The 24,278-nt window shown below is 40.4% G+C and overlaps 1 protein-coding gene across 26 annotated transcripts in view; it reads left to right on the top strand.

Annotated features, from left to right (window-relative positions):
- The window catches only part of RBFOX1 (RNA binding fox-1 homolog 1), a 2,443,894-nt gene that overhangs the window by 1,038,656 nt on the left and 1,380,960 nt on the right, over window positions 1-24,278 (top strand). Inside the window, exon 1 of one of the 26 annotated variants that reach the window (XM_048868145.2) lies at window positions 17,474-17,527. The exons of 24 other annotated variants lie outside the window; for them this stretch is intronic. In XM_048868145.2, coding sequence (XP_048724102.1) covers window positions 17,489-17,527 — 39 coding nt within the window. In that variant the 5' untranslated portion in view covers window positions 17,474-17,488. Of the gene's footprint in view, window positions 1-17,473; window positions 17,528-23,491; window positions 23,525-24,278 lie in introns of those variants that run through there. One more of the 26 variants, XM_075132793.1, reaches the window with a different exon arrangement.

The raw sequence follows: 24,278 nt of genomic DNA, 5'->3' as shown, positions 1-24,278 counted from the left end.
GGCATGCAGCTCATCATAGAAGCAGCCTGTTTGGGGCTCTGACCCGGAGCGGCCGTTCGCCTCTCTGGTTTTCTGGTAGGTTTGCCTCAGCTCCTTAAGTTTCACGCGGCACTGCTTCGGGTCCCTGTTATGGCCTCTGTCCTTCATGCCCTGGGAGATTTTGACAACGGTTTTGGCATTTCGAAAACTGGAACGGAGTTCTGATAGCACGGATTGCTCTCCCCATACAGCGATCAGATCCCGTACCTCCCATTCAGTCCATGCTGGAGCTCTTTTGCGATTCTGGGACTCCATCATGGTCACCTATGCTGATGAGCTCTGCATGGTCACCTGCAGCTTGCCACGCTGGCCAAACAGAAAATGAGATTCAAAAGTTCACGGTTCTTTTCCTGTCTACCTGGCCAGTGCATCTGAGTTGAGAGTGCTGTCCAGAGCGGTCACAATGGAGCACTCTGGGATAGCTCCCGGAGGCCAATACCGTCGAATTGTGTCCACAGTACCCCAAATTCGACCCGGCAAGGCCGATTTAAGCGCTAATCCACTTGTCAGGGGTGGAGTAAAGAAATCGATTTTAAGAGTCCTTTAAGTTGAAAAAAAGGGCTTCATCGTGTGGACGGGTGCAGGTTTACATTGATTTAACGCTGCTAAATTCGACCCAAAGTCCTAGTGTAGACCAGGGCATAGACATGGTTTACTTGAGACGACACCCCAAATTTCTTACGAAGGTTGTGTCAAAATTCCATCTCAACCAGCCCATCCACTTGCCTGTGTTCTGCCCACAACCACACACCTTCTCTACAGATGACAGACTACATTCCCTCAACATCAGGCAGGCCCTGGCATTCTACCAACAAAGAACTAAACGCTTTCAAAACTTTCCAAGACTCTTCAGAGCTATGGCAGAGAGATTAAGGGGCCAAGTGATCTTCAAGTGGGTCTCGAACTGCATATTGAAATGCTACAAAATATCAAACCTCCCTCCCCGCAGGGGCATTACAGCTCACTGCACACAGGCACAGGCCACTTCTTTTGCTTCATTAGCAGACATTCTGTGACAAGACATCTGCAAAGCCGCAATGTGGTGTTCTGTGCACAGGTTTACAACTCACTGTGGTGTTGGGTCACACAGCAGCCATGGACACGGCCATGGGATGAGCTGTGTTGCAAATTGCTCTACCATCAACCTCCTTGCCCCCACTGCCACACTGATCATTGCTGGTAAGTCATCCACATGTGGAATACACATAGGGACTATCACTTGAAAAAGACAAGGTTACTGTAACTGGAGATTCTTTGAGATTGTGGTCCCTATCAATATTCCACTGCCCACCTTCCTTCCCCTTTGCTTTGGACCTGACCACACTCTGGCAGGAGGAGGAACCAACATCGACCAGCACTTGCCCTTATACTCTCAGTTGGGAGCATGAGGAGACATACAGCACATGTGTGGGTCAACGGACAGTGCTTGGGAAAAGCTTCCAGACTCAGGTGAATGGCATGCATGCACACCCACATGTGGAATACAGATGGGAACCACACATCTCAGAGAACTTCCAGTTACAGTAAGTAACATCCTCTTCTGTAGTCTGTCTGGTTGGAGACAGGGCTTTCAATTAAAATGTGTGTGTAGAATGTCTAGTAGAATAGTGCCCTGATATGGGTTTCAGAGTAGCAGCCATGTTAGCCTGTATCCCCAAAAAGAAAACCTTAGAGACTAACAAATTTATTTGCGCATAAGGTTGCGTCTTTAGGTCCTACTGAAATACATACACTGACAATAATTTCAGTGAGAATTCTGTGAACAGAGGGCTTTCAGTCTATCATACTATGAGCAGTAAGTGTTCTTTTTACTGCACAAAAGATTAGACCTACAATTGCTGGTGAGAGTAGGAGTGACATGAAAAATAATAAATATAATGTAATGGTGGGAAAGAATATTGTTCCAGATACATTTTGCTTCTCATTTCCTCCTAAAAATCTTATATATAAGCTGCAAAGAACAGATAGGAGAAAAGCAAAGACAATTATGTTCAATGAAATCTAGTTTTCAGGCTGTTATATTGTATTAGTGTCAAAGCTGAGGGCAAAGCAGAGATGTTCCCTTCTGCGTTACTGTACCCTCCTCACCCCAAGAAAGATGGAAAATGGGTTTTTGTTTGTGCACTTCCTGTCAGTTGCCTGGCTTCAAGCAGTTTTGTCTTGCTCTCAGCTGTGCAGTGACTCATTAGTTTCCCTGGCTTGTTGGAATTCATTCAAAACATGAAATGTATATGTATAGAAAGAAGGAAGGGCACAGCTCTCTTTCCAGAAAGTGAGCCCAAATGAATATCTTAGCAACTATGAGATTTTCAGAAAACAGACAGTTTAAAATATAACCATTCAAGTTTTCACTTTTTCTGAAGTGGCCTCTGACCTTTATGGCTGACTCCTAACAGAAGGGCAGGAGAGTTGCATAAGGCAGGCATTTAATCTCAGAGAAAACTTACAAACAGGAGGTTCTTTGCCTTCTGAATAATCTTTAAGAAACAGAGTAAATTAATAGCTAAATTATACAGGAATGATCTATAAACCAAGAGCTTGGAACCAAATTGTTATTTTCAAGTGAATTGTTTCTGGCTGCAATAATGAGAGAAAATATCGTCAGGCATAACATTGGGTAATGTCTACATATGTAGTGACTTGGACCATGTGAAGATCCAACCTGGCTGCCTCAAGCTGATAAGGTGGTCTGTTGAAAGGACACTTGATAGTGAATAACCTTAACCCAAACACTGAGAAGTAGAGTTTACTGGTTTGCATATGCATTTCTTATGTTTATATGGAGACTTTCCAGTGTATATCACAAACATAAGTTCATGTAACAGGTAGAATCTTTGTATGGATAGATGAAATACTGTACATAGGACATGTCAGTTCCCCAAAGTCTATAATGATATATGCCCATTAAAAAGTAAAAATCCAGCTCCATAATGAAAATAGATATTTTAGTGATAAGAAGATTGGTACAGTGCTCTGAGGTAGCACAGAGAATCCTTCCTTAGATGCTGTACTGGTGTGACTTGCTCACATGCTTAGCATCCAACCGATTGCGATATTCAGGAAGGAATTTTTGTCCAGGTCAGATTGGGTTGGAGGGTTTTCGCCTTCCTCTACATCAAGGGGCATCAATCACCTGATTATCTGGGCATATCTCACCTAATCAGTTTGCTGCCATTGCAGGGGCCTGTTGGTCTCTCCTATTTGCCTGTGGCGCACAATGGTTTAACCTCAAGAGGTCTGATATACTTTAGTCTAACTAAACTCATTGGGCTCAATATAGGGCTATTTTGCTGAAATTTAGTGGTCAGACTCAATGATCTAGTCTAGTGGTCAGACTCAATGATCTGGACCCTTCTGAATGATAACACCTGGATTTTGACTCTTAGGCTATGTCTACGCTACAGTTAAACAGCCGCAGCTGACTTGGGCTCACGGGCTGTTTAATTGTGGTGTAGACATTCGTGCTTGGGGTCTCAGAACTTCGGCTCCAGTCTGAGCCTGAACATCTACACAGCAATTTTACAGCCCTCCAGCTTAAGTCTCGCGAGCCCAAGCAGTTGACTCAGGCTAGCTGCTGGTGTTTAATTGCTGTGTTAAATGTAACCATAGTCGTCAGACTTTTGAAACATAACTTTATTTGTAGGAAATTTTAATTTTAAGGTTAACCAGTAAATTAATCTTCAGTGCAGATGACTTACATGATCTACATATTCATTAAGAGATAGTTCCTGCCATTGTTGGCTTCAACAGCAGATACTGAATTGTTATATGAAATACAGATATGTCAAATTATCCAGCTTGGTGATACAGGAGAGCAGCTTTTGCGTTCTCTTATGTGGGAAGTGCTGTGTGGGTGAGATGGGAAAGGGAAACCCATCAAGCCAACACCCCCAAACAACATTATTCCTAATTTATCACCCCTCATTATCCCCATTTCCCATGCCAGAGCACCTGAAACTTCCCATTATTTCTACCCATGAGCCAAATCTCACAGTCCTTTTTGATGCTTTGTTGAAAACTCATAGGAGTCAAAGCACAGGAAAGAGAAACATACTATGGGAAATGAAGGAAAGAATGTGGAGAATGTTGTATATTAGACAAAAGAAATACCACGCAGAGCTTGTTAATGTCGTCATACAACAGGCAGTTTTGACCTATTTCCCTTAACACAGCAGATATTTAGCCTCCATTGCCATGTCTCTTGGAGAAACTGAAATACAAATGGGGTGCATAATATTTGGCTATATTTTAATATAAGAAATGTTTTATCAAATATTATGAATGTTATAGAAAAATTATGAAATCATAAGTTAATAACTAAAGCAGGACTAACTTTCTAATACAAGGGATGGCAAAGTCTTCTAAAAATAGACTGCAATTTACCATGGTTTTGTAAAGAGAAGTTGGTAAAACTCTTATATCCCACTTTTAGATGCTGATCTTGCCAAAATAGCTTCATATGAGCATTAATAACAACATTAAGGATATCGTGATAGAGGAAGAATTTAGATATGCAAGTCAGAAGTATATGACAACACTAGGGAGATACGTGAGGGCATAGCACTGTACCAATCCAGGACTATTATTTTTATTGTTTTTGTTGGTCCATAATTTTCTCATAAGATCAGATATTTAGTTAAAAAAGCAAGCAAGGAGGATGTCATTTTATATTAACAAAGGGATGTAAATAATTGAAAATTTTATAATTCCATTATATAAGTGGATGGGTCCAAGTGTTCAGTTCTGATCACCCCATTTCAAAAAGAATATAGTGTAAAAAAGGAAAGGGCTAAAGAGGGAGACAGAACTTTATTCTCCTCAAAAGTAAGTATGAAGCTCTGTGTCTGAGAACTCAGAAGGACCTTGTACTGAAAGGAACAGTGCAATTCTATTGATGTGAATGGGTGTAGGACTGAAAGAGCTCAGGGGAAAAATATTGCCTGATAGCAAGACTTGCTTGTTTTGAGTGCTTCATATCCACAGATAAAAGATGTTGTAAGTGAACAGTATTAATTATCATTTCTTAAAATGTTCTACACATTTCCCAGGGTAATAAACTTAAAGGCAAGATACCATGAAAAAAATATTTCAAGTGATGTTTTAGAGTGTTGACTCCTCCCCATCACTGGTCTTTGTACTCTGCTTCTCTTTTTTCTTTAAATTTTATGACTTTCTCCTGCCTTCTTGCTGCCCCTTCTCCTTCTTCCACTGTTGAGTACATGCTTCCTCCTCTTATTGTCATGTCTGCTTCTCTTAATAATATTACTTGCCTCAGGGGTCACATTCAGAATAAGATCTGAACACAAGATCAGAATGTGAGATTTCATTTGGGCAGCTCCATTTATATCATATTAGAGAAATCAGGCCATGCACGTTGGGTACATTTGCTGGGACCAGCTAGATTAGGAGAGGGAGGAAGTAGCTATTGGAGAACTAGGAAACAAGCAAGGTTGTTGGGTGGGGCATAGATTTAGGATGAGAGTTGAAATAGGGTGTAAGGTAGAGAAAGGGGTGTATAAAATGGGCAGATGAGTAGAAGGGTATGTTCTCTTCCTCCATGATTGCTGGCTGCCAGCAGCTCTTGGATTTTTAGATGGTGAGAATGTGCAAAATGCCAAGCAAAATTGGCAGATTAGGGGCCTAAGGCCTGGTATGTAGCTGGGTTTGCGAACAGGAGTGGGTGTTCTGTTTACAAGAGATGTGGACACAAATAAAACTTTTCCTGCCTGTATGTAAGGGCAGTTTCCTAGGCTGGGGGTTGAGTACTGTCAGCTGTTTTCTAATACAGTTGTTGTCTTCCACCAATTGAAGCTTATAACCTGAATGTCAGCTTTTCCCAAGGCTCTCTTCAGGAAACCTTTTGCTATTTAGAAAGTTTTCAACATTTTTCACTAACCAATATTTCCATTTGATTTGTAAAATATTCTAAAGGCATAATAACACTGAAAACTTACCTGTATCTTGACAACCTTAAAGCACTGTACAAACATTAAGTAGTGTTCACAACATCCCTGTGAGGTATGCAGGTGTTATCTCTGCTCTACAGATGGGAAAACAGACCCATAGAGTTATATGCAACTTGTAACAAGTAATAAAATTCCCCAACTTTTAATGGGTTAATATCAAAGTTTGCTGATAGGTTCTACAGTTCACTACAGCTTAGAAATATTAGTCTGGATCGTCAGCAGGTGTAAATAGTTGTAGCTTCTTTGATGTCATCTGAGGATTGGTTTCATAGACGTTTTTATGGTAATTACACCATCTGTCATATATAATGGCCTTCTGATGGCGCAGAGGGGTCATATTCTGATGTACAAAAAATCATTTGAATGTTAGTACTAGTAATAAATGTGCTTAGTTTTTTTGGTCCAGATATAGATGAAGTTTACAGATTTCCCCAGTTCTCATAATTTAACTTATATATCCTGCCTGATGAGCCTTGACTACAGAAATGTACATCTTTGGCTTGGTGCACAGGAATTAGACATTATAATTGATGGGAGTTGTATGGCTAGTTCCCAGTGTGCTGAGCTGAAAATGTATCCCTAGAATTTTTCTTTTAACCAGCTGATGTGCTGTATTAAGTCCATCACTTTCCGATCTATACTTCTTTTAAAGGAGGATTTCAGATTTATTTTTAATTCATAGAGAAGCATACATTTTTCTAACATTAAAATTAGTGACATGAGAGATTATTTTCAATTATAGCCTGCAATGAAATATTACAGATATTCCATTATTACAACCTGTCTCTAAGAATGATTTTAGCTTCTTATGAATTAGAAAATAAGAGGATAAACCTGCTCTGTGTTTTGTTTTTGTTTTGTTTTTACAATTCTTTAATTATTTCCATATGAATATACTAGTGTTAAGACTGGTAGTCCCCAAACTTCTGCTGTTTCCTCAGTTGTTGGAGGCCAGAAGGAGACAGGCCGGTCACCGATAGATTCTTGCCTGTTTTATTTATAAAACATAACATGATGATATACCTACAACTAAAAACCACAAAACAAATGGTGATAAGTCAACGGATTTAAGGCGCACAAGCCTATAGGACTACTCATATGTTTAAAGTTAGAAATATGTGCAAGCACCTTATGGAATGGCCTAAGTTTGAACCTTCCTAAGAGTCTGATCCAAAGCACACTGAAATAAATGGGACTTTTTCCATTGAGTTGTTGGGCTTTGGATCAGGCCCTAATTTAACAACTTGGCAATGATCCACACACACAGTTGGAATTCATTTTATACTTACTGGTGACCAAGACAGGCACCACTATCCTCAGGCACATGTGAATGAATGTGTGTGTAACCCTTCTGCCAGTTGGAGCCAGCAGCACCCAGGACTGGGTTCAATATCGAGGGGTTCCTTTCCATTGATAAAACACAGAACTAGCTCGAGCCCTCACCCAGTAACCTAGGAAAATTATACACCACCCCTGCGTCCCTCTGAGAGGCAATACTTCCCCACTCTCAAGCATGGAATCTGAGTGTGGAAACAAAACTTTTAATAAAAGGAGAGAAGTAACTTGCCATTATTTGTGGAAAACACTGCAAACAAGGTTCATAAACATAAACCATGAGCAAAAGACCCACCCCCAAGTAAGTTGGGCAGTGTACTTTTCCCATCAGGTTCTTCAGTCCAGCAATCCAGAAGTCCCTTTCATGTGCCAGACCTTTCTCTGCACCCCACTCACAACTGCTGTCCTTGGTCAGAGCAGAGCCAAAGGTGTATCTACAGCATTCGCCTCCCACCCTGGTTAGAGGGAGAGGGCTAAAGTGGAACCTTACTTGCTCCACTGCTTGGGCACTCGCTCACTGCCCCTTTCTGCCAGCCGCCCTGCCGGCTGATCGCCACGCCTCTCTAAAAGGCACCCTGCTGGCCACTCGCTGGTCACTCCTGCCAGCCGCCTCCTCATTTCTCTTGCCGCACCTCTCCGCCAGCGACCCTGTCAGTCACCTTCTGCTGCCACCTGCCTCTCTGCTGTGACCTCTGCACATCAGTCTCTTAGTAATTTTTTGCTCTTTGCAGGCTGGGCAGAAACACTGCCCCATCTCAAGGAATTTCAGCTCTGTGATTTTTAGCTCTTAGCAGGCAGGGCAGAAACACAGTCCTTTCATAACTGATTTCAGCTCTGATTTAGCATTTTAAATAACAAAGAGGCTTCTAATGAAGCCTATTTAGCTCTTTTTTTAAACAGCGGATGGGGCATGTTAAACCTGTCCAGGGAGGACTCTTTGTGGAGGGTCCACACCACCTGGCTTGGACACCTGTTCCCACCCCTCTTACTTTCACAGGGCTCTGGCATTCGAGCCCCTGGCTTAATGAGGTCCTTTCAGCTGAGGCTGACTCTCTCATTTGGGACAGGTTAAGCACAGTCCTGCTTCTCTGTATTCATACAATAAAGCCAACATTGGTTATAGCATTTCACTGTACTTGCATTCAGTACTAAAGTGATTTGTAACCCCACACCAGCCAAAGTTGATGATTTTGAGTAACAACACTCCATCTGCTGGATATTTAAGCAGAGTAGGTGTGTTCATGTAAATACAGCTTGTTCCGGAAGTCTCTCCCCCTCCCAGCTAGCTGTCAGGGAAGAATTCATTCAGTTCAGTTAGACCCTTACATGTGTGTAGAGGGGCAAATCTAACTCCCATTGTAGTCTCTACGATCATGCTTATAATGAGCAGTATTAAAAGGAAATGTATTACATTAATACATTATATTAAGGTATGTACAGAGAAACTTTGTGTTTATGTTGATGCAGTAACACATGGTGTGTATATTTACATGTGTATTTTAAAAATGGCAGATGTCTTGTGTGTAGAAAAACAAGTAATCAAATATTTCATTGCAACATATGGCTCATCCTACACTAATAAACAGTCTAGACCAAGCTATTAAAATAAATGACAATAACAATAAAGCCAAATAAGTCCTCATCCATATGAGGACTTTTCTTGATGGGATTAGTTGAGGGGTTTTATACTTTTGCTGTTCCTTGCCTCTCACCCTTTCCTGATCATGCCAATATATCATTATAAATAAATGAGTGCATGGTAGTAACTGAGCTTTTTCTTTATCTTGGAAAGGAAAGGAGGACGATTGGGGTGGATTAAGATGAATAACTATATGCTGAGTAACTGCGCTGCTAAGCCCCAGGAGGAATCCTCATGGTAAATGTGTGAGATTGGGAATCATTTAGAGTAGAAAAACAGGCATTTAAAGAAATACATAAACAAAATAAAGAATACTGGCAGCCTTACATTTTTGGAAGAAATTAAATCCCAAAATTAAATGATAAATTCAGGCAACAAAACTGTACTGTATTTCATAGGAAGCATGCAAAAAATATAGCAGTCAGGATAATCAGTTACAGCTCTAAAAGTACATTGACTGTTTGCTTTCTTTTACATCTGGGTGTCTAAACTCAGAATTTGAAATTTTAAAACAAACAAACAAAAAACAAAACCCCAAAAAACTAGGAAAATGCTCCCAGAAATGTGAGTGAAATTTACAAACCTTCATGCAAAATAAAAGGAATAGAAGTGGTGTTTTTAAAAATGTGCCAAATCACAGCTATGCTATACTCTTTCAAATCTATTCAGGCACAGCTTCCTACCTGCTGAGTGTAATTTCTGAATCCAGTGATATCCATTAAAAAAGCGAGTTTGATCTTTCACCTATGCACTGATATGTCTCATAAGTGCGTGTGTGTAATGTCTCTCATAATATTATCAGCATTCCACAGTAATGACCCCAGACATCACAATTTACAACAGTGTTATGAACCAATAAATTAGTATTTTAATAAGGGGTTAACTGACTAAAACTTCTTTTAAATTAAGTCCTGGCATGAAGTCTATCAGTAAGTGCCTCTACAACAAGCTTACAAATTCAGTCTTGCACCTAAAGACAAATGGAAATAATCATGAAAACTATTATCTCAATCTGTAAATGACTCCATTGATAGTTGTTCCACTAGGTATAATAAAATGTTGTAAGATTATCAGACATATTTGCAGATTTTAAGATCTGAATGTATTTTGTGCTTGCAACATTGTATTTTCACCTCCATCAAATAATTTATCCACATGATCATTTTACACTTCAATGATATTGATTCAAACTGTTTGTATTTTCCTTCACACTATTAGTATCTTGTGTTTTTAATCTTATTTATTTGTCTAGTTAATAACTAGGTAATTAATACTATGCTGTAATGGGTGGGACACACCCTCTCCCTATTCTAATCATTAGTATATGTTCACTCCCTAACTTAATTAACTCCATAGAAGTGTGTTCCTATGAAAACTACAGTTTGCAATTTTAATATGAATGTTGTATAAATGTGAATACATAATAGACTTTAGTTAGCCAGTCAGAAGAAATACTGAATACTTTCTTTGAAGTAGGTTTCAAAATTTATTTGGCATTCTTTTTTCCTAGGGAAGGACTCTAACTTATACAGTTATTCATTCCAAAGTCTACTTAAGCTGATGCATATTGAATCCAGTATTATTTTTAACGCTTAGTGCACACTGTGTCAGAGCTGTTTGTATTTACTTGTTAAATTTTCTGTCATTTAGTGGTAAGGCAAAAATGAGAGAATAATTTACATAAAAACAAAACATGAATCATTTCCTTGTGTATGAAGAGGCTCATTATTTTCAAGGTGCTTTTGTTTCTATTTATCTTTACTATGCCTATATCATAGAGCCATAGGACTGTACAGATGTTCACAGTATGTAAGTATTTGTATGGCAGCCAATCACTAGCATTTAGACATTGAACAGCAGTTATAAAAAGCAGAAGAATTGCCATACTACTCAGAATGACCTGAAATATCTTTGGTGATGCAAATTACACATAATTTTTTTTTTCTTTAAAGAGTATCTCAAATTGGGTGCCAAAAATTGAGGTACCTAAAATGAATAAACACTATAGGAAAAGCAATGATGCCAGCTACATTCTGAGGTACAATGTCAAAGAAGGTAATGCACTGTCAGTCAGGATAAGAGAACCTCTACTAGGCTTGGCTCTTAGGAGCAGAGTTGTAGGGTAGGTTAGAGTTAGCTCATGTAGTTAAATAGCCCCCAGCTAATGTATTTCCCCTGCTAATATAGGAAGGTTTGTTGGAGGAAGCATTGGGAGGAGAGTTGATTTTTAAACACATCAGGTAGTCATGTATCTAGGATTATAAAGAAGATAAGCAAATGAGTCCCCCATACTAGGGAAACTACTGTTGCTACTCTTTGGCCAACTGGTTACAATCTATAAAAATAAGCTAATTTCCCAGCTGTCAGCAGCCACATGGAACTAGCAGCACACTGGAGAAAAATAACAATAGCCCTCTTATAGGAAAAACTGAGAAAATCTGACATGCACTAAATACATGAACAATGCATGGACTATACCATTTGGGTTTGGACACTGATGGCACCAAATTGTGGTGGTATATAGTTACCTTGGATTGTGATTGCTGCTTGTTCAGTATGCAGGAAATAATATTTCACAGCATGCAAGCTGGGCCTACCCAAGGGCGAATCATGTAGGTTCAAAAAACAAAAGCACAAATTCAGTGCAAACATCTCAAATGACTTCCCCAGTTGTCAGAGACTCTGGAACATTTAAACAGCCCTTGCACTTCCTCAAGGCCTTTTGGGGAGCTGAAGCAATGCTTTCCAACTACTCTTCACCATGTTCTGCAGCTGGGCCTGAGTCAACTGAAGTCAGTGGAATTATTTAAGACCATGGATTCTTATTAAAAATCCCAAGTTTGCATTATGTTTCTGTCTTAGGTTTGATAAGAGTGTCCAGAGCACATTTCAGAAAACAGACGATTTTCAGAGTCCCGTGTGTGAGATGAGCTAATTTGTTAATCCAGTTGATAGTAGAGAGGTGTCCATTTCCTAAAAAACACCAGCCCAATTAGTACTAATTGGTATCCTTGTTGAACTCTCAGCCTAGAAGCCAAGGACAGAATTTTATGGAGACTGAATTATCCTTGTTTCCCATAGGGGTGGTTCCTTCTGAGCCATGTTAATGTGGGAGAGTTGTATGGATAAAAAGAGGATTTCAGTCTCCGAAGCTGCTATTACAGCAACTTTGACCAACAGTAAATTCACTTTCCACCCCACCTGCCCACCCCAAAAGGAACAAGAAGATCAGAAACAAGAATATTCTAACTTAGATTTTTTAAGAAAAGGAAATTTGATGCTTTTGGTGCTTGTAGCAATATTAAAGAATTTTGTTTTCTTCCAGGATAAGAGTGCCAACCCTCTTTATTGCATCTATTTTCAAAATCTTGGATGCAGTTATGTGCATTTTTGTATTATCTAGTGTACTTTTAACCAAAATGGTTAATAAAAGCTGAGCTATAGTAACGTTTTGGGATTTTTCTAAATGAATACAATTAAGTAGCAGATATACTCACTAGGATTCTGATGAATTGGGTGCTGCTGTCCTGCGCACAGTGATTTCATGCTGTTTCATATTTCACAACAGTTAGCTTTTTCATAATAAGCACTTTAAAATACCTATAACAAAGAGACTTTAAAGAACAGAGATGAAAGAAGATACACAAATAAAACGTACAATAACATATAATTAAATTTGACCCCATAAATTGCCAACCTTCAAAGCTAACACTGCAGCAGCATGCTATTATTAGCAATAAAAAGAATTTGCTTTGCCCTTTTTAAATTGCCATAAACCGATTGGCTGAGACAGAATGATGTTAATATTTAAGAACTAGGACACTAGATTCTGTTATCTCAGAAGTTCTGTCACCAGGCACACTCTGTAGTCGTGTCATCTAATTAATGTTTTTAAATTGCATTAGTGTGCCAGCAATTTGTCTACCATTGGGAAAGTAATTGACATTTGGGTTACTGCTTCATATTTGGGAGACTCACTAGCTAGTTCCAAAGAGTCCTCTTCTGTCAAAGAAGATTAGCTTAATTTTACCTAAAAGAAAAGGGAAAACTCTGTTTTAAATTGTGTCACTTATTTAGTGTTCTTGCAATTTGGTATTAAAATATGGGCTACATATTAAAACTTATCAGAAACTGAACATGAAGTAAGACAAGGTTGTGGTGGCGAACTAATTAGTCATTTTTAACTTTCAGTTGACTTTAGGGCAGACAACTCTTTTCTTCTTTCACCCAGCGTGCAAGAAATCCTCTCCCCAGCATACAGTCCAAGGATAATTTTGGGTGGAGGGTCTACAGTGATGTGGAGAGGAGATAAAATAAAAATGTCTCTTAGCTGTTGCTTACACTTCTGTATGTGTATGGAGGATTGAGAAATAGGTCTGTATAACCACAGAGCCACCCTATATATGTACACACCCTCTGTCTCTCGTCTCTCTCTCACATGCTCGGGTGAAGCAAGCTCTGTGCCAGGCAGAAGAGGCATAGCCTCTGCTCAGGTTCTCCAGCTGTCCTAAGAGTCGAGTTGCACATAAATTTGTCCCATATACATATTTGTACACACATTCTATCTCTGGAGCTGGCCCTTTAAATATAGCAGAGCAAAGAAGCTGCAAGCCTGAAGTGTCCATTTTGTAGCAGCTGCTGCTTGCTGTATAGTGGTCTTCCAGCTGGTGAATATTCCGAAATCCTTTTTGAATCCCGTCTTTTACTTTTCCATGAGGAGTATAGCACATTTTTGTAAGCTGTTTCTGTTCACACTGAAGTCAGTGGGCATTAATCATAGGATCAAAGTTGAGGCCTGAATTTGTAGACTAGTTGAGTTTAGATTTAACTAGCTACTTTTTAATAAACAGGCTGCTCTTCTGTTTATCACTGAAGTAAGATATAATTATATTTCAAATAATATTTTAGATAGCTATAATAAACGTGCTTTCCCATATGGTTCATCTCCCCCCCCCCCATAGTTAATTCCCCCGCCCCATTTTTTTTGCTATTACTACTCCACTAAGTTGCTGTTTTCAGGAAAAATGCTTACAAGCATTTCTTTGAATAGGGCACATAAAGTTCAGGGGATCACTTACAAGTATCAACACAGCCTTAAAAAAGGGAGCAGTAGATAGAAATTCAGCCATCACATTACAGTGGAGATGTTCATTGGGCCTTCCTATCCTGTTTCCTATGGTTTGAGACCATGAAAACTGTATTAGATTACTTGCCTGAAATTTACCAGACTAAAGTCGTTTGTGATGTAAAGTTGATTAGAAATGCATAGTGTGTATCATACTCTGAATAACTACTAGAATTAAGGCTAAAAGACAAGTCAAAATTTATCCAGGAGAAAATAACTACATCGTGATTTACCTATGGGAGTAATAATTATGCTAATATAGTATTTCTTTGTGTGTTTTAATACAAAAAAATCAATTTTTTTAATCAGATACAACTTTCTTAGAATAATTGTGTAAACTAGCATTCAAACTTACCACTCAGGAAATTTTAGCAGAGTAATAATTAAAAAAAAAACATTAAGGAATGCTTTCTTAAAGTTAAAAACTAGTCTGAATTAATTTTGATTCTATTTTCCAGTGGAGGTGTCTCTGAGATTACTGATCTTTACATCAGTCTTTTCTAATATGTCTTCACAACACTTCATCTGCCCCTGACAGTGATCAAAATTAACCCTGCTCTTGATGGATTATTTAATATAGTCATCTTTTTTTCTCCAGTATTATAATTTTGTTAGTGGCTTCTGAGGCCCACGTTATTCAGTGGAATATTTTGCATAAACCATATTTTGTATCTTTCATCTCCCAAGAAATGATTGTTAATGCAATCTATAGAAATCTATAAATGAGCTTGACAAAATTATCAAGGAGTCAAAAGGTTGCTGCACTTGTTTTAGCATAATTCTCAAGAGAAAGTAAGGGATTGGGAAGCAAGCAATCATTTTACCCAAAAATATCACTTTGCATGATGAGGAAATAATTTTCCAAAATGTACTTGGTATTGATTCTGCAGCCAGAATGTCAATAAATTGAAAGCTCTTTAATGAGAGTAATATGCAAGTGCATCGTAAAATAAGGAGGAAAATTAACTAGTGTTAAAAAAATAATTAAGACATAATTTATATGTACATTACTTTAATCAATATGAAATTAGTGTATGACGGTAGCCAAGTGACTGAAGGTGTAATTCATGAGTGCATCTTAGTAATACTGAGCAACCCGTTCCACTTCAGGACCATTTTACCCTCATCTGAAATTTGTCTCATCTGAAATTAGTCTGAGACATGACTTGTGGGGTGTGGAGGAGAACTCTGGATATCTATGAGAAAATAACCATCTTATTTGAGTGTTTGAGTTATGGGAAGTCAGAAAGCTTGTTTTCTTAGAATAATCAGGGATGGAAATGCCAAACATAATATATTATTTCAAACCATTGCCAAGAACTTTTACACCTTCGATTTATTTAGGCCTCTTACTCCTTCACATAGCCCTCTACTATCCATATTGTTTGAAAGGTTTTCAGGGAGAAAGTGTAGTCACTCTAATTTGGAAAAACACAAAATGTCGGGTAGCCTTAAACAATGAAGAAATGACAGATGATATGTGGCTGTTTCTTTAATTACATTATATGTGTACTGTCTAACATATACAGTTGATGAATTGCTTGTCTGATACATAAAAGATATTGGACAAGACAAAACTGCATTTCTCTTATTCTGATAATGATGTGGCCATATTGTTTTATGGTGTTTTGTTTAAAATCAGTTTGTGTATGTCTAAGTCTATATTTATTGAAAATACAGTTTTAAGTTGTACCTTCCTGTCCACATTAAAACAGGTTACTCAATTTTTAGGAGGCAAAATGGCTGATTAAATTAGCAATGTTGTACCTGATCCTGTAAGGGGCTTAATCAAGTCCATTGACTTGATGGGAAGTGTGAGCACCTCAGTACCTTGGAGGATTGGCCCCAGGGAGGAGGCTAAAAGGCAAGCCATATATAAAATGCTACTGGAACAACTAAACAAGTAGGAGATAGTTTAGTATGAATTCTAGGCATGAACTATAAGGAAATTATAGAATTATGCAACTCCACAGCAGGCATTCTCCTTGTCGAGAAATTACCCACTTAAAAGGTGAAGTTGGATCATTTAATGCTTGACAGTTTTATAAAATATGTATGTAAGCAGCTAGCAATTTTCTTATCATTAGGACAAAATACCATACAAAACTAAAAAGGACACTCGCTGTCAACTGAGAAACCTTGTTATTAAAATTTATTTATTTATTTATTTATTTATTTTCTAATGGCACCTAAGAAATCTCAGTGAGAAATGTGTTTTCATACTGGCTTGGTAATTCTGTCACAGAGCTTCTTTGTCTGTGCATTGAGGATTATTCATGCACATCGGCATAGTGATGGCATCATTGTTCTCACACTGCCATGGAATCTAAGTGCAGTCTCTCTACCCAGCTCAGTCTTATGGAGCAATGTCAGGTGAGCAACTTCCCCAGTTAAGTACTGAAAGAAGGGAATGTGAACAAAGACCTTGGACTGCATTTTCATTGCATCACTGTTGTAAACACTGTGTGTATTTGATGTTCCTGTGTGTCCATTTCACCACAGTTGTCTGCCCTCTCCTCCTAGGTGGCACCATCTGTCTTTAAAATACAAACTGAAATGAATTTCTCATTTTACTTAAACCTCCTCAGCCACACAAAGATGATAAACACCATACACACATACAGAGAGAGGCTCCTCCCACAATGTACAACTTTAGGGAAGTTTACTTCTGGCCTGAAGACACAGCTGACAACTCTTGGAATAGTATTACAAATCTTGTATTCTATGGTCTTTTCCTTAAAACCCCTTCTTCTGGAGTCATGAGATTACACGATATTCTCATATTTTGTTTAAAAACTGTGAGGTTTAGCCCCCATGGTTGCAGATAAATGCTTGAAAAAGTGCCCTATAGTCTTGGAAAATAGAAGGCAAAGCAAAAGAATCCAAATTTTTAATTTTAAAAACATTTTTATGATTTTTGAGGTTTGACTCATGGTTTTAGAACACTTAGGATAAGCAATACTGTGAAAGTCTCCCTGTCCTCCATGACTTCCCCAAGAGCATCTCTGAGTGTCTTCTAAGGGGCCCACCCAGCAATGGTCTGTTTCCAAGAAACATTCCTATGGGCTGTGCTCCACATGCCTGTGTTTTTAAAGGGGTTTAAAACACCAGCCATGTACCTGTCCAAAGTGGAACTGTCCAGAGGATGACAGTTCTGTTTAATGACAGACACTGAGGTTTTGATGTTAGTTTTTATTCTGTATTGGAATAAAACCAAAACCTTTCACACTGTGTCACAAAATGAAATTGTGACAAAATGGCTGTTTTTGCCTTGAAAAGCTCAAGTTTTCAGTTTGGGTCTCTCTCTCTCTCATCAGCACTGACCAGACAGCTCTGGACTTCAGACACCTTCCTGATTGAAACTGTCAAAACAGATAGATATCCATGAATTCTTCTTCGAGTAGATGCAGACGCATATTCCAAGTAGGTGTGTGTGCGACCTGGGCACTAAAGCTGGAGACTATTGCTTATTAGGTCGGGTTGGCGCTCATGCCTGTAAACTCTCCCCGGCTATAAGAGGTGGCTGTGCCCCAGCCCCCACTCTGTTCCTTCTCACTGGCCGTTGGCTGGAATCAGAGCTGTGTACTTGTTGCTTCACAATCTCACAGTTTATCTCTGAGCCTAGTTTTTATTGTACATAGTTAATAGTTAGTTAGTAATGTTTGTTAAAAGTTATAGTATACAATATAGTGTTAGTGGTAGCGGTCCCTGGTGACGCTCTCACTGTGTGGAGTGACAATTCCTAACAGTCACCCCCCCAACACTTGGTGCTTGCTCTGCCTTGGCAAATCTCACGTTAAGGAGTGCTGTTCAATCTGTAGATCGTTCAAGAAGAGGACTCAGGTTTTGTGGGACCTTTGATTTATTGAGCAGGCCATGAGGCCTGACCAGGTACCAAGGGCTTCCTCGGGCAGCAGATCCCCGCCGGCTTGGAAAGTGATGCCTAGTATTCTGGGCCTCAGGCCTTTCTAGAGAGTTGCAGGAGTTGTTCTCCACCATCAGCACCAAAGAAGAGGTCACATAAGACTGATCAGGAGTGCTCCAGGTCCCCAGGCAACTCTTCTGTCTCCTCTAAGAAGAGCACAGCAAGACTACCCTAAGAAGCGAGAGAGATCTCACAGGAGGAAGCACTTGAGCTCAGAGCCCAGCTGTTCTGTGCACCCTCCTTCGGCACTTGCTAAGCACCCATTTTGATTCATTGGTCCAGAGCACTGTCCCAGTTGTTGTTCTTCCTCCCTCGTTGTCCCCACATTCCTTTGAGGGCAGGCTGTCTCACTTTTGCAATGCCTGGGTCTTCATAACTTCTGATAAGCTGGGTCCTAGATACTGTCAGATAATGCAGTTCTTCTCCACACTCCCTCCACATACCTCTCTCCATCTATCTTTTGGGACTCCTCACATGAGACACTTCTCTTTGAGCAGGTCAACTCTCTACTAGCATTGGGATGATGGAGGAGGTTCCACAAGAACATCAGGGTCACCAGTTTCTACACCTAGTATTTCCTGATACCGAAATCCCAGGGTGGGATGAGGCCTATCCTCGACCTCTGCAGACTCAACAAGTTCATATATGTGAGTTTCTGCATAGTCAGTCTATTAGCTATCCTCCCTGCTTTGTCTCAGAAGAACTGGTTCACTGCTCTGGACCTTCAAGACCCCCACTTTGATGTAGCTATTCTGCCAAGTCACAGGAAGTATCTTTGCTTCATGGTAGGAGACCTCCACTTTCAGTACATGGTTCTCCCATTTGACTTCTCTTCTGCACCCCAAGTCTTCACCAAATTCATGGTGGTGGTCATGGTGTACCTCAGGAGGAGGGGAATCCATATCTTCCCCTACCTCTATGACTGGTTGCGGAAGGCAGCTCCAGACAGAATGTCATCACCCACATTCACACCATACTATACTTACTCAACCGTTTGGGACTCATTTTAAACATTGTGAAGTTGGCTTCCATTCAGCAAATAGAGTTCATTGGAGCCATGTTAGATTCCACAAAGTAAGGATGTTCCTACTCGGTGTTCCACACCAATTGTTGCAGCTGTAGGCCATCCAGAATGCATGTTGTACCTTCCAGGACTGTATCAGGCATGCATATACTCACAGACAATACCACCATGATGTATTATGTGAACAAACCAGAGGGAACTCACTCTGCCTGGAGCTGATCAAACTGTAGCAATTCTGTATCAAAGAAGACATCATCCTGATAGCCATCCTCATATCAGAGGTCCAGATCCATCTTGTGGATCATCTCAGCAAGGATTTCTCCCCAAGCTACGGGTGGTTCCTGAATGTGGAGGTCCTTCGGATGGTATTCGCAATGTTGGGCATCCCCACCGTCGATCTCCATGCAATGAAGGAAAACAAAGTGTCACGTACTCTGCTTTTGGGAGGGGCTCATCCCAGGCTCCCCCTCCAGTGCTTTCTCCTGCAGCTGCCAGTCCACTCTGCTGTACTCATTCCCTACTATTGCAGTCCTTCCCCAGGTCATTGCCAAGCTCAAAGTGGACGAAGCCAGACTCATCCTGATTGCTCCTGTGTGGCGGAGGCAACACTGGTTCTTGGACCTCCTCTCTCTGTCAGTTCAGCCTCTCTTGTTGCTTCCTCTCCTTCCCAATCTGCTCACATAGGACCATTGCTGCACCCTAAATCCAATGATCAGCTCCCTGCACTTTACGGTGTGGCCTCATGGCTGAATGAGAAGGAAGGGCATTGCTTAGAGGCACTACAACAGGTCATTTTTAACAGAATAAAGTCTTCTATTAGAACGTCCTACTTGGCAAAGTGGAAGAGGATTTCAATGTGCTCCTTGGCCTGTGGGTCTCATCTGGCAGAGACTTCCATCTAGGACACCTGGGAATAGCTGTTATACCTTCAAGAACCAGGCCTAGCACTCAGTTCCCTGAAAGTGCACTTGGCAGCTATATTGGTGTTTCATCCACCTGTTCAAGGGAAATCAGTTTTCCCTAATGCCATGATAACAAGATTTCTGAAACAACTTCTCTGCCTGCATTCTCCAGTCCAAGAGCTGGTCCCCTTGTGGGCCCTGAACATGGTTTTAGCAGCTCTAATGGGGCCTCCATTCAAGCCCCTTGCTTTCTGTCCACTGCCCTTCCTGTCTCAGAAACCTGCATTCTTGATAGCCAGTACCTCTGCCAAACAGTGTGAGTGTTGCAGGCCCTGACAGCTGGGCCTCCTTACACACAGTTCTCTAGGGACAAGGTTACGCTTTGGCCACATCTGAAGTTTATATCCAAGGTAGTCTCTCAGTTTCATTTGAACTAGGTGGTGTATTTGCCTGTGGGACTGGGAGGCAGTGGGCCTGGGGAACATGAGCAGGCATATATAGCGCATGTCTACACTGCAATTAGACATCCATGACTGGCCTGTGCCAGCTGATTCAGGCTTGTGGGGCTCGGGCTGCAGGTCATTTTAATTGTAATGTAGATGTTTGGGCTCAGGCTGCATCCCAAGCTCTGGGACCCTCCCACGTCACAGGGTCCTAGAACCTGGCTACAGCCTGAGCCTGAATGTCTACACTGCAATTAAACAGCCCCTTACCCCGAGTTAGCTGGCCTGGGCCAGCCACAAGTTTTAATTGCAGTGTAGACATACTCATAGAGATCAGTTGCGAAAGAAGCGAGAGATTAAATGAGGAGACAGGAGAGGGGAACTGAAATTGGCTGGGCAAGAAGACTGGGATCTGTAGCAGAACAGGGAGAAGAACTGGGAATGGAGGGGGAAACACGGATTGTCTGTGCAAGGAGACTGAGATTAAGATGAGGAATGGAGACAGCTACTAGCTAAGTGAGGATAATAGAGCTGGGATGAGGAGTAAGGCTGGGGAAGAAAGAGGACTCTGACAGAGACAGGAGGGAGAGGATAGGGCAGAAGGGTCTGTGACCCCCAGAAAAAACTTTCCTCCAAACACTGGTGTCAAGGTTCCTCCCCCACGCTGAACTCTAGGGTACAGATGTGGGGACCTGCATGAAAAACCTCCTAAGCTTATCTTTACCAGCTTAGGTCAAAACTTCCCCAAAGTACAAAATATTCCACCCTTTGTCCTTGGATTGGCCGCTACCATCACCAAACTAATACTGGTTGCTGGGGAAGAGCTGTTTGGATACGTCTTTCCCCCCAAAATACTTCCCAAAACCTTGCACCCCACTTCCTGGACAAGGTTTGGTAAAAAGCCTCACCAATTTGCCTAGGTGACCACAGACCCAGACCCTTGGATCTTAAGAACAATGAACAATCCTCCTAACACTTGCACCCCCCCTTTCCTGGGAAATGTTGGATAAAAAGCCTCACCAATTTGGCATAGGTGACCACAGACCCAAACCCTTGGATCTGAGAACAATGAAAAAGCATTCAGTTTTCTTACAAGAAGACTTTTAATAAAAATAGAAGTAAATAGAAATAAAGGGAGGTAAATAAATAAAATCAGGATGGTAGATATCTTACAGGGTAATTAGATTCAAAAACATAGAGAACCCCTCTAGGCAAAACCTTAAATTACAAAAAAGATACACAGACAGAAATAGTTATTCTATTCAGCACAGTTCTTTTCTCAGCCATTTAAAGAAATCATAATCTAACACGTACCTAGCTAGATTACTTACTAAAAGTTCTAAGACTCCATTCCTGGTCTATCCCCGGCCAAGACAGAATATAGACAGACCCACAGACCCTTTGTTTTTCTCCCTCCTCCCAGCTTTTGAAAGTATCTTGTCTCCTCATTGGTTATTTTGGTCAGGTGCCAGCGAGGTTACCTTTAGCTTCTTAACCCTTTACAGGTGAGAGGAGCTTTCCCCTGGCCAGGAGGCATTTCAAAGGGGTTTACCCTTCCCTTTATATTTATGACAACTGGAATGGAACCCAAGGGCAGGGGTCCTTTAGAAAAAGTAATATTTAATCATGTACTGATTGAGTCATAATTAAGGCTACGTTTAAGTCACAGGTATTTTTAGTAAAAGTCAAGGACTGGTCATGGGCTGTAAACAAAATTCACATCCCGTGATCTGTCCATGACTTCTACTATATACCCCTGACTAAATCTTGGGGGGGGTGGGGTGGGAGGCCCAGCGGTGCTGCAGGTGATCGGGGGGCCAACCGGGACCATGCTCGGGCTGGTGGTCAGGCTGTAGGGCTGGCAGGCTCCCTACCTGGCTCTATGCCTCCCCAGAAGTGGCAACATCCCCCTCACTCAGCTCCTATGCGGAGGCATGGCCAGGCAGCTCTGCACGCTGCCTCCACCTCAAGTGCCAGCTTTGCAGTTCCCATTGGCTGGGAACCATGGCCAATAGGAGCTGCGGGGGCAGTACCTGCAGGCAGAGACAGTGTGCAGAGCTGCCTGGTCATGCCTCCACCTAGGAGCTGAGCAAGAGGGACGTCCCCACTTCCGGGGAGCCTCGCTGAGGTAAGCGCCACCCAGAGCCCACCTCACCTCATCCCGTGCCCCAACCCCCTGCCCTATCCCACATCCAAACTCCTGCCACTGCTGGGGGAGGGGGATGCAGTGGCCCGAGACTGTTCCAGCAGCGGCCGGTGTGTCTGGCACAGGGGCTGCCTGGTCACGGAAAGTCACTGAATCTGTGACTTCTGTGACCTCTGTGACAAAGTTGTAGCCTTAATCATAATGTATATGTACAATGGGAATGAATTAACATTGTACAGGCAACATTTATTCTGGTATTTCCTAACTTCAGAGTGATTGTCTTTCCAATCTTAATGTTCTTTTAATATTGTGTGTGTTTGTGTGCGTGTGTGTGTGTGTGTGTGTGTGTGTGTATAATATGAATTTTGAACATAGCAGAACACAAATTATCTACAATTGTAAGTACTGGCAGCTAAATAACAACTTGAATATTCATCTTTTTGGTCCACAGTTGCTGTGTAGGGTTTTCTCCTCAAATTTTTGCAAGTTGCGATCAAATCCATAGGATAAAAAACAATTCCCTTTGAACTATAATCTTTGAGATTTAAATTCTTGTCACCATATTTAATTTCTATTTATTACAATAGCTCTTCATTTAAATATAGAATACTTATATATTGATTTTGTTTTTCATTACTTAATGTACTTTTTAGTAGCTAAATTAGCTCTTTCATGAGGCTCTAATTATTTCTCTCTAGGTGAACTTGTAAAAGGCCTCCATATGTGATGACATCAGGTTGGTCTCCTCCACGGCAAACAAGAGAATCAGACAAGAAATAACATTGACAGTTTTAAGACTCTTTACTGTCATGTTATAGTCATCCCTACCAAAAAAATCCCCAGAAAACACTTTTGTGAAAAAGAGATTTCTTATGCTAACTTCTTAAAAAAACAAACAAACAAAACCCCACAAAAAAACCAAAAACAAACAAAAAACCTTTAAAACCTTGCTACCTGTCCAAATGGAAAAGATTTTCCAGGTGAGGAGCTGATGACTAGAGGGAGGTAGGAAGTTTGCATTCCTTGAGTTTCTTAGTTTTTCATCCTTCTGTGTGGGTTATATAATGCATTTTTGCAGTTTTATATTTGTCCTTCTTTAAACTTAGCTTCTTAAACTTCAGTCATATTTTTTTACAGACTGAAACTAATTTTTTTGTGGACTCTTTCATTGTCTTCATATTGTATTCCAGAAATGTTTTATGTGGCTTTTCTGAGAGTCAGTTTTGTGCAAAGTTTTCCATTTTAAAATATTTCTTTCTCGATAGCTTTTTTAAAAATAGTATCTCTGTTTTTTGTTCTCTCTCTTTTTTAACTGGGCTGCTGTTCTTTCACATGCTCATACTGATGCCCTCTGGTAGATGTTCAGAATCTTTCTAAGAGACTTTTAACAAAGATGTGGCAAGTCAAGTATAAAAAATAACTTCTAAATGGAACCAAGTTTTGGGTTATCAAAGTCTTGCAAAAAGGAGTACAGGAAGTAATGGTTGACTAAAACACTTCCAGTACAAGCTAAAATAGTTCACTTTGCTCTACTGAATTCCTTCTGTCAGCATCATTCTTATAAATCACAGTAAAATTTGCTTCCTTTTTAAGCAGCTGCAAAAACACCAGCATGATCAAATAATAGTTGTTAAATTTTCATAAAATAAACTCTATGTCTCAATGGGAATTATCTGAAATTTCTGTGGAAACAATTCTGATAATAAGACCTCTTTTAAAGGATCTGAAAGTTAC

This window comes from Caretta caretta, chromosome 10 (assembly GCF_965140235.1).
Source record: "Caretta caretta isolate rCarCar2 chromosome 10, rCarCar1.hap1, whole genome shotgun sequence".
NCBI lineage: Eukaryota > Metazoa > Chordata > Testudines > Cheloniidae > Caretta > Caretta caretta.
Note: the sequence above shows the minus strand (reverse complement) of the source record. Positions and strands in the feature narration are given on the sequence as shown.